Source organism: Pantherophis guttatus, chromosome 5 (genome assembly GCF_059756535.1).
Source record: "Pantherophis guttatus breed Tessera chromosome 5, ASM5975653v1, whole genome shotgun sequence".
Taxonomy (NCBI): Eukaryota; Metazoa; Chordata; class Lepidosauria; order Squamata; family Colubridae; genus Pantherophis; species Pantherophis guttatus.
Window position 1 is genome coordinate 20,088,560 of NC_142067.1, and position 16,942 is coordinate 20,105,501.

General features: G+C 33.8%; 1 protein-coding gene across 1 annotated transcript in view; it reads left to right on the forward strand.

The window, feature by feature from the left end:
* ATM (ATM serine/threonine kinase) overlaps nt 1-16,942 on the forward strand; it is a 65,294-nt gene that overhangs the window by 16,682 nt on the left and 31,670 nt on the right. Inside the window, exons 15-32 of the mRNA XM_034409572.3 lie at nt 730-855; nt 1,814-1,903; nt 3,047-3,215; nt 5,424-5,623; nt 7,144-7,226; nt 7,305-7,460; nt 8,238-8,313; nt 8,436-8,566; nt 8,850-8,970; nt 9,817-9,999; nt 10,795-10,955; nt 11,240-11,486; nt 12,524-12,642; nt 13,458-13,584; nt 14,205-14,404; nt 14,948-15,122; nt 16,105-16,269; nt 16,522-16,654. Of these exons, the coding sequence (XP_034265463.2) occupies nt 730-855; nt 1,814-1,903; nt 3,047-3,215; nt 5,424-5,623; nt 7,144-7,226; nt 7,305-7,460; nt 8,238-8,313; nt 8,436-8,566; nt 8,850-8,970; nt 9,817-9,999; nt 10,795-10,955; nt 11,240-11,486; nt 12,524-12,642; nt 13,458-13,584; nt 14,205-14,404; nt 14,948-15,122; nt 16,105-16,269; nt 16,522-16,654 (2,662 nt within the window). The remainder of the gene's footprint in view (nt 1-729; nt 856-1,813; nt 1,904-3,046; nt 3,216-5,423; nt 5,624-7,143; nt 7,227-7,304; nt 7,461-8,237; nt 8,314-8,435; nt 8,567-8,849; nt 8,971-9,816; nt 10,000-10,794; nt 10,956-11,239; nt 11,487-12,523; nt 12,643-13,457; nt 13,585-14,204; nt 14,405-14,947; nt 15,123-16,104; nt 16,270-16,521; nt 16,655-16,942) is intronic.

Genomic DNA, 16,942 nt, shown 5'->3' on the forward strand with positions numbered 1-16,942 from the left:
CCTGAAGCATCAGTTCTCATTAGTTACATAGGTAGTGATGATGCTTGGTTGCATTTTCCCAGTTGGATGTGGAGATTCAGTTTTTGGATCTAATGAATATGGCCTAAGCGAATACATTTTTGGCTTGCATACATTTTATCTTTGTAGTCTTTAACTTTTAATTTTGACAGATAATAATTGGACTCAGCATACAGATGTAAATTATAATACTGCCTAAGTAGATAGACCAACATTTGAGTTCATTATCAAAATATTATTCACTAATTGTAGATAAATGCAGTTTGAAGGTTGGTCCTTTTCAATCTCTTTTTAGGGATTCTTTTGAGAAATTAAGATATCTTGAACAATTACAAAATATGCCACATCTTAATGCAGTTAATTTATTAATAGTTGTAGTTGGTCAGTGGTGGGTTGCTACCGGTTTGCACTGGATCGGGCGAACCGGTAGTGGTGGCGGCGGAAGGCTCTGCCCACCTGCCCTCGAGCGCGTGCACAAATGAATCAGCAACAGGATTTGGGAACCATCCCTGTAGTTGGTTCTATTTAGCAGGTTTAAACTTAGTGATGGACACAGTGAATAAGGGTAATATACAGTATATCCATATATGTATGTGTATGTATGTATGTATGTACATACTCATATATATATATACTGTATATATGAGATGAAACCTCTTAAATAATTTCATTTTATTTCTATAAAAATAATTTCATTTTATTTCTTTACAGTTATGTTTTAATTATGTGGAGGAAAGCATTTCTCAGTCTAAAAACAAGCTAAATGAAGATTCTAGGATTGTTTCATTGAGGAATTTAATATTGCAGTGCACAAGTTGCTTATGCAACTGTACCCAGGTGAGAAATTTGTTGGTTGTAGGGCAATCTGAGTGGGAGCAAAGTTGAAATGTCTGTATTTATGCCTATTACTAACATACTGTATGTGGGTCACTTATTTAGAAGACCAATTTGTTCATTTTTATTATACATGAATGTCCATATATACATATACACTCCCAGTTATTTTGCAGAGAATTATGGAGGTATTGTTTCATATAATATTGAAACTGCTTTATTTTAGTATGTGCAATGAGATTTTTGCAAGTTGTTCTTTCAATTACTGATTGTATAAGATCTAAAATCACTAGGGATATTTTTCTTGTGAGGCTGAGTCAGTCAGATTGACTTCAATGAAATTTAGGCAGTACTGCTTTGAAGAAAGAAGTTTGATTCTGAAACTCAAACTTGCTTTTCAAATCACAGTTTATTTCAAATTTTATCATACAGCTTGAACATTTCTTTTTAATAATATTTAGTCTTTCATTTAGTGTAATTTTACTTGGGTTGTTTGCATTTTACCTGAGCTATTTGCTGCTCATTAAAAGCAATTTAATCAAATTCCCAATCTTAAGTATTGTCAGCATAGTATTGACCTTGTGGGGTTGAATTGCAAGATGCATGGGGAACTGATTACAGGTTATTGCAGATTATTTTCAGTGCAAAAAGCCAAATACTTCATTATATTTTACAATTATTATTTCTTCTGCTTTTATTTGCTTGTGTATTTAAATTTAGTGGCTGCCCAACTCCAGTAGATGCAGAGCTATATACAAAACTAAAGATAAAAACTGCTAAAAGCATTAAATCAAAAAGACAACCCAGGCTATAATAAATACATAACAAACACAACAGAACAGGGGCCACTGTACAAATAATAAATATAAACCCTAGACCAAAGCCAGATTTACAAAGCTTTCTGGAAGTCTAGGAGAGATGGCGATATTTATCTCTTATTCTTCTTACTCTGTTTCAACAGAATAGTCCCAAAAAGAGTTTGTCTACTATGTTCTTGCATTTGTTAACATCGAAGTTGATGAATGATCTTGCAAGTATCTGCAAACTTCTGGTGAGTAGATATGATGTGATATTTGTTTCCTTCCCAGAGACTGTATATGCAATGCAACACAGCTTTTATTGTTCTCAACATGTTATTTCTGAGGTGAAGAACTCATTCTAATCAGTGTTCTGAATTCACACTGTGATTCCTTTGTTTTCCTTAAACAAATGGAAAATACTAATTTTTCTCTGTCCTTTTCCACATTTTTCTCTTTATACTTATATCACTCAATTTCAAGACTTATACACCATTATCAGTGGCAGGGAGCAGAAGTACTTCATTGCTATAATTAATCTCTTTCAGTTAGATAAGCATCATGTGAGCAAGCACAGATTTTAAAGTTCATTCTACTTGAGAGAACAGTACTTAATGCAGAAGAGTAAGTGTTGTGGACAATTTGAATTATAAATATCCAGTGTCTATATTCCTCTTAGGAGCTGTACAACTGTGTTTTTCCTCTACTTCCACTCTTTGCTTCTCAAAATAAAAAAAAATTAACTTACCTCTGGCAAGTGGTGGATTAGCTAAGTACAGTTAGTCTTGCCTACCACTATTTTCTCAATTACAGTAATACTGCCAAGTAAATAATCGAGTAATTGGTTACAAGGTGCGTAGCACATTAATAATTTAAATCCTTGTAAATAGCTTATTCTAGTTTTATATAAAGCACAATGAAAAATTTCACTAATTTTCATATAATTATTAAACTGTAGTTATATTGGTTTTATTGGCTTTAGGTATTAAAAGCAGGAAAACTGAATAGAGATTAGTTCCTGTGTAAATTTCCCAGCCAAGTGAAGTCAACATGAAAAACGTAGCTCTATTACTTTGCTTAAATTGCTTAAATTATAATAGTAATTACTGAATTCTAAAATGACTTTCTTAGCGAACACCCCATTTTATGGAAACCTTATTATACAAAGTAGCCAACCAACATTCAAACATTAAGGAACATGTGGAAGTGAAGCTTCTATACTGAAGCAATATTTTAGCAAATGGATAGATGTTGTCTAATTTTTATCTAGAGGTATTTGTAGGGAGGGGGTAAATGGATGTTATTCATAAAACTATATTTATATAAATTTATTACATATTTATTATAATGTATTGCTTTCATTATAAGAGATGGTATGAATAAATATCTTCTATTAGATGTTTTTTACTGGAAAGTCAAGTGAAACCAGAGAAATGGATTTAATGGAAGATTTTCCTGAAGAAAGTAGATTGGAAGAGGGAAACCAAACAGTCATTGATCTATTTGATGATGAGTGTGGTGAAGTTGGTGAAGTGAATGAAGTTGGAGACTTGCATACCTTGACAGGTATATTCAATCTGTTTGATGTATATTTTTGTGTAATTGAATGCTTTTAGGAAAAAATGTGTTTGGGAAGTGAGGAATATTTAGGTACTTGAAGCAACTTCAAAAAATACACCAGAAATTACTGTGATACAATGATTTGTATGAGAATTTATAAAATAAAGGCTTTTGTGATGCCATATAGCATGGGTGTCAAACTCGCTGCATCACGTTGCCATCACATGATGTTCCGTGACGTTTTTCCCATTTGCGGAGCTTGGGTGGACGTAGAATGCATCCGCCCCGTGGGGCGCCAGTTTGACACCCCTGCCATATAGCATTCACAAGATTGACAGCTTCATCTTGGACCATGTTACTCCCTTAAGGACCAAAGAGGAAGCAATAATTGGTCCTTAAGGGAGTAACATGGTCCAAGAAGATGATTTTCTGTTTGGTGATTGAGTTGCTGGTCCTAATTGTGATTACTATGCAAAGAATACCTATACTTGCGATGATTGTCTCTTTCAGAACTCAGTTTTGTGTGCTCTTTATCAACTGACACTTCTTTAGAAGAGTTTACTTCTAAACAAGAGCAGATGTTCACCATTTTGGAATCTGTTTAGAGTCTTCTATTTTTTTTCTGTTGGAGATTCTCAAGATGTTTTTTGTGATATGAGCAACCCTATAACTTCTCATACATTGAATTCAGTGGTGGGTTGCTAACCGGTTTGCCCCAGATTGGGCAAACTGGTAGCGGTGGCGGGGGGAGGCTCCGCATGCACAGAAGCATCGCAAATGAGTGCACGCCCACAAGTAAACCGGTAATGATGGGTTTTGAAACCCACCCAATTGAATTATACAATAGGGCATAATAAAAATTTTCCTTAGTGGCAGTGAGAACTATCAAGTATCTATATCAAGGTAAGCATCTACATTTAGTGTATAGACACAGAATTGTAATTAGAATGTGTAGACCACCCCAGCTCCGTAAAGGGAAAAAATGTCGCAAAACTTCATGTGACAGCAATGTAACACTGTGAATTTGACAACTGTGGTCTAAACCAAAGACTTGTACTGTCATCCAATGGTTGAAGACCTTGTATATTTCATCCCATGTGTTGTTTTGGAGATGCTTAGAAAAATTGCCATATGCCATAAAATTGCCAATCGCGCCTGGCCAAGATGTTCCCAAATACGTCTCCAATGTGCTGGAAATGTAAATCACAGAAAGGGACATATTATCATCTCTGGTGGTCATGCCGAAGGGCAAAACAATACTGGCAACAAATTAAAATAATGATTGAAGAAATCACAAAACAAAAACTGGAAATGAGGCCGGAAATCTTTTTATTGGGAATAATCACAGCACAATATACCAAAGAAATAAAATATCTGATCATCCATATCCTCACAGCAGCACGTATACTCTTTGCCCAACATTTGAAATCTGAACAGTTACCCACAGAGGACAAAATAATAGCTAAAATTACAGAATGTGCAGAATTAGATAAGCACACAAAAGAAATACAAGAGAAAGACGATACTGATTACTATTTAGTATGGCAAAGATGGTACAGCTGGCTGGAGGCAAAAATAGGAATATAAAGATAATTTTCGACTATTCAATAGAAATGCATAGAAGTAAACGAGTCAATTATATATATACATATATAACCATGTAAATATGTGAATGTAGATATAGATACAAATAGAAATATGAAAATAACCCACCGTTGTAGTAACTTCTAAGAGTCAGTCATTGGACTGAATTGATGTTTGTCATGTTTTGTATGTTGTTTTAATGTATTTATGTTGGTTTGTTTTTTTATTATTAATAAAAAAAAATTGCCATATGACAGGTTTTGAAAAGACTGAGGTGATGAGTTTGTTGTTCAGTAAAAAAAAAAGCCTTAAAGCAGAGCAATGTTGCCTATCTAAATAAACAAAGTATAAATACTAATTAGCTGGCTGTTTTAAACTTCTACAGGCTGATCATTCCCATTATATTTCTCCCATGCCAATGTTATGTTAGTACATTTTTTGTAGCATTGTTCTATTTTTACTTTATTTCATTCTATATGTGACAGCCAATGTGCTGATTGGTGGAGGGTAAGCAGAAAGGAATATGCATTCTGATTAAATGCAGTTGCTTATGGCTTCCTGACAGATAATTAATTGTAAGTTTTGAGAGCTGTCTTTTCATAGCTTCTATATGATCATAATATTGCACAGGTGCCACAAGTCCATTATCAGAAGAACATCTATCTAAACAGGATTTGCTTCTTCTTGATGTTTTGAAGTTCTTGTGTATAGCTTCCACAGCAACCACAATACAAACAGTTCCCTTTAGATGTTCCGAAATTTGGAGGAAACTCTTAGTGCTAATAAATGGAAATCCATTTGATTTTATTAAACCTCTACATTTACATGTGGTGAGTATAATATTATTCTGTTTAACCTTCTGTTTTTAATGCTGTTGGAGTTTTACTTATTAACTTATTTTATTTCTATACCAGCCTTTCTTTCAGAGAAATTCAGAGTGACAAAAAACCCACACAATAACACAGTCTTAAATAAAACCATCACAATTAAATTGTGGTGGGACACCCTTGTAATAGCTGGGACTACCTTGTAAATATCTGGGTTATTAGCTGTTTAGGATTTTATAGACTAATTTCAGCAGCTTATATTAGGCCTAGTGGCTCATAGGTGATAACAGCAGCAATTTCAGGACCTGTTTCTCTTGAAAATCAAACAGCTCTGTTCCATTCTAGATGCAGCTTCCAGACTTGGTTCAGAGGTACCAGTGTAGAGTGCATTGTAGTTATCTAGTCAAGAAGTTATTGGGATATGGATCATTGTGCAGAGTTATAGCTGTACACTGCAAAATTGAACATACAGATCTGCTGTAGATCTGCTTTAAAAAAAACACATGTTGACAACTGAAGGATTCTTTTGGTATATTATCAATCATATTTTTGTATCTATCATACATTTTTGAATAACATACTATTATATAAGTATATATGTATAAGTAGATTTTAAGAAGAGATTGGATAACCATTTGTCTGAAATGGTATAGGGCAGTGATGGCTAACCTTTTTGCCATTGCATGCCGGGTGCATGGTGGGGGGCGGTGGTCACGCGTGCGTGTGCCCACACCCATAATTCTATGTGCCCCACATATGTGCGCGCGACCACCCCCATGCTCTCCACTCTCATAGCATGCAATGGCCTGGTAGGCCCGTTTTTGTCTCTTCCCAGGCTCCAGAGCCTTTCTAGGAGTCTGGGAGGGCGAAAACAGCTTTTCTCACCCCCGCCGGAGGCTGAAAACGGTGGACCATAAGTCAGCAAATGGGCTGTTTTCAGCCTCCGGGTGAGCGGGGGAGGCAATTTTCACCCTCCCCAGGTTCCTAGAAAGGCTCTGGAGCTGTAGAGAGCAAGAAACAGGCCTTCCAGTCCCACCAGAAGTTGCCAAACCAACCGTTTCCAGAGAGGGCCTCCTGGCGGGTGGGAAAGGCGGTTTTCATCCTCCCCAGACTCCTAGAAAGGCTGTGGAGCCTGGGGAGAGAGAAAACTGGGCCTTCCCCACCACCCCCCGAGGCCTCCAGAGGCCAAAAACAGTCTGTTTTCCTACTTTTGGTGGGCCCAGAAGGCCCAAAAATTAGCTGGCCAGCGCATACATGCGTGTCAGAGCTGAGCTTCCGTGCCCACTGACATGGTGGCATGCGTGCCATAGGTTCGCCATAATGGGTATAGGGTTTCCTGCTTGAGCAAGGGGTTGGACTAGAAGACCTTCAAGGTCCCTTCCAACTCTGTTGTTCTGTTATAAAAGAATTATATCTTCAATATATATTTGCTCACGTGCTAAATATAAATGCAGTATACAATTGTCCATAAACATTGGATTATTCTTTTCTGATATTATATCTTTAATTGTGGTTTCTACTAGTATTTAGTCTTGTTGAAGGAACTTCCCAGAGGAGAAAATCCCTTGCCTGAAGATTATGTTGTCTCATTACTCAAAGTTCTACCGTAAGAAAATAATCTTGCTTAATAAAATTAATTTGCTATATATATTTTGAGATACAAATATTTAGTTATTTCTTATAGAGATATATGTTCCTTTTATCGTCGGGATCAAGATGTTTGCGCAGCAATATTACATAATCTTCTTCCATTGATTAATATTTTGGGAACCTTCAGTAGAAATTCTGAAGATCTAAGAGAAGCCCGGTGTCAAGTCTTAACTGTTGTTGGAGGATTTTGGTAGGTTAAGTGCAAATTCAACTCCAAATTATTTGCTATCAGGGAAGGATTGAAGGAAAGATCTTCCTGAAGGCTCACTACGACATGTTTCATAAACGTTTCACAATTCAACAAAGTTAGATAAGTTTCTCTTGGTCTACAACTCTCTTTTATAGGGGAAAATGTTAGAGAAGGTGGTAAATTGACAATTACAGAGCATGAAGCATTTTTAATAGTGAAGTAAGTGCAGAACTAATTATTTTTATTGTCTGGGGTATTCTTTCATTTGTTTAAGAAAATTAATCATAAATATGCTTAAGTATAAGCATATTGATTTCAATAAAATTTAGTCCTAAATGTATGCATTCAATCCTCAGTATTTAAAGACAGTGAGACCAATTCAATTAAATGTTTCTTAATAGTATGAGTCTTAAGTTGAATTTTTACAAGAAATTTCCATTAATTTTACTGGCAGTTGTTCTGAAACAGCTGGGATTTGCAACTTAAGTGTATTCATTCAGTCAGTTTTATACGTAATTCAATCTATAATATTGCAATGGTGACAATAGATATCTTTCAATAAAATTTAAGAAATAGTCATTGAACAATGGTCCTTAGCAATGCCAATGTACAGTTTATTTAACTTTTCTAAAATTTAAAAACTAACAAAAATCCTTTGAAATATCTAATAAAAACTTATACATATATTTCAAAAATCCTAAAAACAAATTTGACTTTAAGTTTTGACTTTTTAAAAGAATGGGTTATATTTTATTATTAAAATGCTTTCTATTTCAGGCATTTAGCAAATAAAGGAGAATGTTCAGTTCCTGTAAGAATTGCTTTAGTGAATTGTATGACAGCCTTCCTTCATGTAAGTCAAACTCCAGAAGCATTTACGAGCTACTATTACTGCTCTTAATACTATTACTTATTTAGGTTTCTAAATTTATAAAAATATAATGAGGATATTTCCTTTTTTCCATTTTTCCCCAGGCTGACCCCTGTTTAGAATGGGCTGTGCTTACAATTAAAAGTGAAAATCTACCTGTGAAAGATGCTTTTCCTCAATTCCTTGCAGATAACAACTTTCAAGTTTGTACAATTGCAGCTAAGTCAGCAATCAGGTATACATGTACACTGTTTTAGAGCTGTAGTTTATCTCTAGTTTATTAAAATCAACAAGATTAACATTATGTTGCTAATTTATTAAAATTACTTAATAGTTCATCTTTCAGAAATATATGACATGAAAATAAATAACTTATTTAACAAAGTTTTACTTTGTTAAAATTATTTCAGAGGAAAAAAACCCCATGAGAACAAAATGGAAACAAATCTATTTTATTTTAGAAAAGAAAGAATATATACTTTAATTCTAAATTGTCTTTCTCTCTGCTTGATCATAAGTTTGTTCCAAGATGTGAAACTGAGGGATACTACTGGTCTAGTGAAAGGTCTTCCTTTGAAGTTCCAACAAAGTGCTTTTGAGAATTTGTACATCAAAGTTCAAGAAGGAGCAAAAACATTGGTAATAATTATTACTAAGCATGCATGAAGATTTCAAGTGTGAGCATTTCCTTCACTTCTTGATCCAAGAGTGTCTATTTGAAAAGAGTTTGTGAAAACTGTATCCATGGCTCTTCAGTCTACTTTTCCATCTGGCATTTCTTTGTTGGTTTTCTCTGCTTGTTCTGTGGTTTTTATGCCAATGTTCCCTGTCCAATCTCCCCCTTCTCTTTCTTCTTACTGCCCTTCGGTTCTCATTTCTTCCTGTGTTTTTTCTGACAGCTTACCACCTTTCTTCTCCCTTCTATATCCCGACTCTTACCCCACTTTTTCCACCTATACGTCTTTATCCACAGAAGTACAAGTTTTTGTTCCCCTCAAATGCTTTCCCACTAGCCCCAATCCTCTTCCCAATCTACTTTCCAACTTGTTGTTGCCCTACTCATCCTCAATGGTATTTTCCACTATTTGTGTTATCCTAGCCTTCCCATGAGACCTCCTGGCTTGTCATTCTTTTTTTCTTCAGAAAATGACACTTTTAAGGCATTGGCAGATAATTCAGATTTAAAGGACAGAGAACTAAATGCTTGGTAACGAGAGAAGAAGATGCATGGGAATAAAAGACACTTGATATGACACTACACAGGACACTTGTGCCATGTCAGACTTTACAACACATAAACATTTTAAAAATACCTTGAATATTTTAGACTGATTATTTTAGGTTTATCAAAATTTGATCCATCCTGGTATTATCTCTTTGATCATTTGTTACACCTGTGTTGGAATGCTATTTTAATAAAAAAAAATCATAATAAAATCTATTATGTGTGTAACAAAAAAAATTCTTTCCTTTGTGCTTTATCAGTTGAAGGCAGATGATACAGGGAATCAAGAAAGCCATCCTGATGAAGAGCATAACAGAAAAACAGTCCTACTCATGTTAATAACTATGATTTTGTACAGCAGTCCTGTGTGTGAGAAACAAGCATTGTTTGCTATTTTCCAGTGTATTAAACAGAATGGATTAGATCCTCAGCTCGTGAGGAAGGTAATTACTGAATTAAAGAGGATAAGTTCAGGTGCCTGCAGTAACTATTCTTATACAGATTCTAAATAAATGAAAGTAGGGATTGTACTTTTTATAAGGAGGAATATAAGCATAAATTATATTTTTCCAAGCCAGGATAGTCAGGGATTACATGACCTTAATTGGCTTGATAAAGCAAAATGAAAACAACCCCCACCCCGTCCACTATTATCTTTTTTTTTTTTCTGTTCATGATTCCAGTAAGGAATCTAAACATACTGGTAAATAGCTGCTTACAGTGGCTACATAATCAGAAATATGGCATGATCTGTACCAGATTAACATAACTTTTTCCAGAATCTGTACATGCTAGCAGTTGCTGTCATGGGGAAGAAGGCAATGCAGGAGTTCGAGGGCCTCACAAAAATAGGAACATTTTATACTAGCTGAATTTTGATTGATGAGTTGTTTGAAGGTGGGCAGATTGTGCTTCTGTCTTTACAGTAACAATTATCATTGTCACTGAGGGAGGGGTTACTTTTTTGCAGCCAAAGAATTCGTGTATACATGTGTGTGAGCATGTGTGCATACACATATATAAATATGCAGTAAATGCACATATGGATGGAAGGATACATAGATAGATAGGTAGATAGTCCTGAGAACAGAGTTATTGAATACTTATCCATAATGGGAATAGAAATACATTGAGAGACATCAGTGACAAATCACAAGGAATATGTTCCTTATTTTATTGCTGTGATATAATGGCATTATATTTGACTATTGACAAACTTATTTATTTTTCAAACATAGGTTTTAGAAAATATTTCTGGCTCTTTTGGCTATAAAAATACAGAAGATTTAATGACCACCCATTTAGATTATCTGGTATTTGAGTGGTTAAACTGTAATTACAGCTTGTCCGATTTTCCACATGTTTTGCTAAATTGCTCTACTTTGGAAGAGTTTTACAGGTATGCTTCTAAATCATACTTTCTCTTTGTAGATTGATTGCTGCAGCTTTATTAATTAATTCATTGTATTCTGAAATAAACTTAAATTTTACTTTTATTTTAATGCAAGGAAAATGTATTATTTAATTTTGAAAGTGATTTAATGCATTTAAAACAAGGTTAAGCATCCTTTTCCAAGAATTGTTTAATTTGAATTGGCTGCGGATTTAATTGTTGCATATCAACAGGGCTTTTATTTTTCAAATGTAATTTCATCATAATTCAAGGAGATATTTTAATTGCAGGTCCTGTTATAAAATCTTGATTCCACAACTAATAATTAGAGATCAGTTTGAAGAGATAAAATCTATTGCCAGCCAAATTGAAACAGAAGAGCGTCACCTTCTGGCACAGTGCTTCCCCAAAATCCTTGTCAATATTCTTCCTTATTTTGCCTTCCAAAACCATGAAGATAGTGAATTCACACAAAAGACAAATACAGCTTCTAGAGTCTATGACATGTTGACAGATGAAAATTACTTAGGAAAGCAGGTATCTTTAAAAAATAAAGTTTGATTTTGATAACCTGTAGTCTTAAATGCAAAGAATTTGAATGCTTCAAGATCCTAAGTTAAAAAAAACACATCAATTTCTAAATATTACTTCAATTCCTGGGTAGAAATAAACAATTTCCACATCAGAAAAATCACTAAAATTCATAGCATTCATGTTTAAAGTTATTTTGTTAATATATTTAATTTTACTCTCATTTTTTAAGCTAAGCATAACCCTTGCTATTAGTGTCGTGTCATCAGCAGCTTGGGCTTATTTTTCAGTTTACTTTTTTCATTCCTAAAATTAGTATCAATTTAAAATAAAACTGGATTTTATCCTGTTGATTTCTCCCCAGTCTAAGCAGCTAGAAATATGGCTTTCCAGTCCATTCTATTTTAAAACAAATTTATAGAAAACCTCCTATCTATAGATAAATTTCCAGAACAGACAATTTCCAGAAAACATCTACTTGAAAGACTCTCATTATCCTTGGTAATTGCTGTGACAGAAAATGTCAAGAACTGTACTGCCTGGTTTCTTAAGCTTTTATTGAAGTTTCGATTTGTTTTTCATTTAGCTAGTGATAGGCAGTACTTCATTAAGTCCTAGAATTCTGTTTTCATATATTGCTCTGCTATTTAATGCAGGCTCCATTTTGATATTTCCCAGTGCTTGAATAATGAAGAATAACAAGTAGAAAGAGAATGTATTTCTATTGGAATTGGGTTGTGCTGTCCCCCTGTTTTTCCTTTTTAAGATGTATTTTGAGTGGAGTAATTCCTTAATCTTGACACTTCTTTTTCCACTTTGTTTCAGGGATTTTTTATTATTATTAGGTTTTGCCTCAGGCAAAATGTTTTTTCAAAGAACATCTTTTTTCTGCTTGGTGGGAAAACATTATAGCAAACAAAGAGCAAACTAAATAATTTGCATATTTTATTAAATATAAAACCAGAAGATTGATAAGTGAGATAGCATCCACATTAATTATCTTTCGTCTTTTAAGGCTATAAACCTCTATTTTGTTTCTACAGTTGATACAAAGTTCATTTCAAAGCAGCTTACCAGAAATTGTGGTAGAGGTGTTGATGACCCTACATGAGCCAATCAATGTCAAACCAGAAGAGAATTCTGACTTAATAAAGTTTACAGGGTACAGTTTTTTTTTCTCTGTTAATGTGTTGTATACTATAATTTTAAGTGAAGTTTTCCTTATTTGTAAAGTGATTGTCAGGAGGATTGCATATGGGTAAGTCCTCTTTTAACAACCATTTGTTCAGCAATTGTTTGAAGTTATCACAGTGATGAACGAAGGCTACTTACACCAAGTCCTTATATACACTGCAGATCATGCAATCCAAGGACATTTGACAGGTCTCCTGCATTTAGTACAGTGTGCTTCAACTTCTCCCACCCACCTATCTATCCCTTATCTCTGCCCTTTTGGCTGCCCTGTGATCCACTGTTAACTTGCCTGAGTGTTTCAATCATTTTTTTTTCTGCCATTCAATTGTGTTCAATTCTCGGAGACTGCCTGGACAAGTCCCTGCAGTTTTGGGGGCATGGATTTTCAGAAGTGATTTGTCATTGCCTCCTTAGGGCTGAGAGAGAATAATTGCCCAAAGGTCATCTAGCTGGCTTTGTGCCTAATTAATGATAATGAGATACCACATTATTTCCCGGTTTCTAGCCTGATACCTTAACTACTACACCAAACTGATTCTTTCATGTACCATAAATCCATATAATTATTTGAAAATAATGAACTACAGGTCCTGATTAGGGGAACGATAGCAAAGGAAATCCTATTTGTAAATTTAAAATGTGTGCTGAAGTTATTCTGATGTAGATTTAATCTGTTTTCTCCTATGAAGTATACCATTCTCATTGAATTCTATTTAGTGTCATTTAGACTATATCCTTTTCTTCAAACATTTTAAATATTTGTGATCTTTTCTATTCTTTTAGGGACCTGGATCCTGCTCCAAATCCTCCTTATTTTCCATCATTTATCATCCAAACTACACTGGATTACATTAATGGATGTTGTAAAACTACGTCTAATGGTATTATAGCAATCCTTTCTAAGAACCCTGTAAGTAATTGATGCTCAGTTTTGTGTTATGGTCACAGTATTTCTGTATAGTAGTTTTGGCATTTTAAATTAATGTGACTATATACATTATATTTTTTTAATACTAGACATCCCTCTCAGCATAGAACTTGCTATAAATGTGCAACATAGGCAGAAAAAAATATTTCTACAAAATCAGGTTATGTTGTTATGTAACCTTTTAAATCTAATAAGTCATCACACTATTAATAAAATAATAAAACAGCAATGACTTGTTTTTCTTTCAAAGTTCCTGCATTCATGGTCTTGCATATAATCATTAAACTGAGCATTAAGCAAATTAAAATTAAAGATAAGAAATTCTAGTACATTATTTGTATGTTGCTTGTTTGGACAAGCAGAATTAATACTGCTTTGGTTTGGTTTGATATACAAATTAAGTCAATAGGGATAATTATTTAATTGCATAAACAATAGCTCAGATATGTCAGACTTGTGATTTCAATAATTCTAAAAAGATAAGAGATGCTGGAAGCATATTCATATGAACAGTGATCTAATAAGGCATGTTTATTTAAGAATAAATACTTGAAGTAAGTTGTATTGAAATATTGATCATGTCATATTTTCTTTTTGTGTAGGAGTCATTCCACAAAATTTTATTTGCTGTATGGAAGCAGGTGTCTGGAACAAAAAACAATTATAAAAAACATAGAATGCTTATGATATATCATTTTTTTGTAAATCTGCTGTTGAAAGAAATAAAGGGTGGCTTAGGTGGCGCATGGGCTTTTGTACTGCGGGATGTGATTTATTCTATGATTCACCACATCAGCAACAGGTAAGACCATTCTATGTTATTCTGTCTCTACATAGATTCTGTTCAGTTCTATTTCATTCATTTGTTCTTATCCTGGTTAGTCCTCTAGTGCAGAGCTTTTTAATCTGTCTCACATTAGATTTGGAGAGCATGTTAAACAAGGTTTTCATATTTGTTTCAGCTTATAGTAGCTATTCTCCTTGTCAAAATTAATTTTCCCAATTATTGACATGAACCAGGAATTACAACTTAAAGAAACACTAGTTGTTAAATAATCTAATGTGGTTTGTTTGTTGTTGTTGCTGTTGACCCAATTAGCAATTGATTAAAGCCTGTTTATACATAGAAATATAAAGGAAGATAATGTTGCATGATCCCAAATCTTTGCTTCAATGTTTAGCCCGTAGTGGATTCTATTCCATTATTTTTATTTGAAAATGTATAGCTCAGATCTTTGCCTTTTGTAAAAATACTTCTATATTTTGTCCTTATTATGGCCTATTCTATAATTGAAGCAAAATCATTTATGTCTGTTATTAACTATTTTTCCTGTATCCCTCTTAGGCCAAATCCTCTGACAGGAGTATCCCTCCGGAGCTTCTTGCTCTGTTGTGACCTTCTCAATCGTGTTTGTCACACAGCAGTACAGTATTGTGGGGATGCCCTAGCAAGTCACCTCCATGTTGTCGTGGGTACACTAATACCAGTTGTTGGAGAACAACCTGAAACTGAAGAAGAGGTATGTTTCTAGAGGAACTACTTGCTAGGGATTTCCTTAATCGAATTTTTGGAAAGCAACATTATTTAACTTTTCATCTAAAAAGTGTGATTGTTTTAAGTTTATAGCTTACCTTTTGAATGATACAGAAGTATGCTTGATCATCTTTTTTCCTTTGAAAATAAAATCCATGTGTGTCATCAGAATTATAAAATTGAATCATGATTTATGAAACAAATAGGGTCAGAGACTAATTAAAGAATAATCTGAATTGCATTGCAGTTATGAATGTTGGAATCATATTTGGTAATTTTACGTTTTATAATTTTTGGAGGGCTACAAATTTGTGTTTGCCTTAATCATTATCAAAAATTATGCTAGCATCTCCTCTCCTACCTGGAGTTTTATTTATCTGCACTCAAATGTTTGTTTGGATAAAATAAAGGGAGAGCCCCCACATGAGTTGCCAAACTGTGAATCATATTGCATTGTTGAGAAACTGCAGCTGTAACTTTTGTTTCTGAACAGACAGTGGGGATCTTTGGATATTCTTTTTTTTTTTTTTGCACAATAATATGAGGAACAAGCTTTGTCTTTATAAAATCTAATTTTTTGCTATGTAGCATCAACTGAAATATGAAATTGAAGTAAAAATACAAAAAAGTATCTGTGTAGTTCCAGAACTCTTAGTAGAAATGATATTTTTATTCAGAAATAAGTATTTAATAATGTTTATTCCAGAAAACTATTCAGAATTGAAGCCTAAAAAGTTCAGTCCTAAGAATGTCCTTGCTTAGCCTGGGTTCCTGGGTGATGAGAGAAAAAGACACAAAAATCTGTCTGTCTCCTTATCTATTATTTACATAAAGCTTAGTTTTGGTAGAAATAAAATATGGACTGCTAATATAGCTGTGGTTGAATTGTGTGTTAATTCTGTTTTAAAAAATGAAAAAGTGGTTGCTACAATTATTGTAATTTTGTTGTATTGCTACTTTATTTTTAGGTCTTGGGTTTATTGAAGTATCTAGTGATAGATAATCAGAACCATGAATATTTGTACCAAGCAATCAAATTATTAGATCCATTTCCTGATCATCCCCATTTTAAAGAACTGCGGGCCACTCAACAGAAAATTAAATACAGCACTGGAAAATTTTCTCTTTTGGAGGTAATATCTTCAGATTTTAAAAAATGGAATCCAAGGCAATGTTCCATATTGCTAATGGAATCTCTTCATCCTATTTGAAGTAATATATTTTTATTGTTTGGTTATTTATGTCAAAGCTCTTACATTATGAAGTTATTTCAGTTGCATTATGTATTAAAAATTAGATTTGTGTCTCAGATTTTGGGGAGTGTTATCCTTTGCAATAGTTCTTTATAAAAGATTAAATCTATGAATTGTATCTTCATTTTGCAGGAAATTAACCATTTCTTATCGATAAATATATCTGATTCACTGTTTTTAACAAGACTTGAAGGTTTAAATGATCTGCACAAACAACTAGAAGATCATAAAGAACAAATAATGGAATTTATGAAAAAAATCCAGGGTATGGATTTTCTAATTCTGATTTATCTTTACATTTTGATCCTTTAATTCTTTTTTATTTTCAGAGATCTAAGAAGTAATTCAAACATCTACACTGTTTCTTATGTAGGTGTTACACATTCCTAACTGATTATTAGCATGCTAACATTGGAAAATAATATCGGTAGCTCCTAATGCATTTGTGGAAAAGAATCTTTCTCTTTCCTCCTTCCTTCCTTCCTTCTTATAATGGGTGCATTTCTTTAATCCAGGGGTCCCCAACCTGTCAGCCGCAGTGGACTGAGGGGTT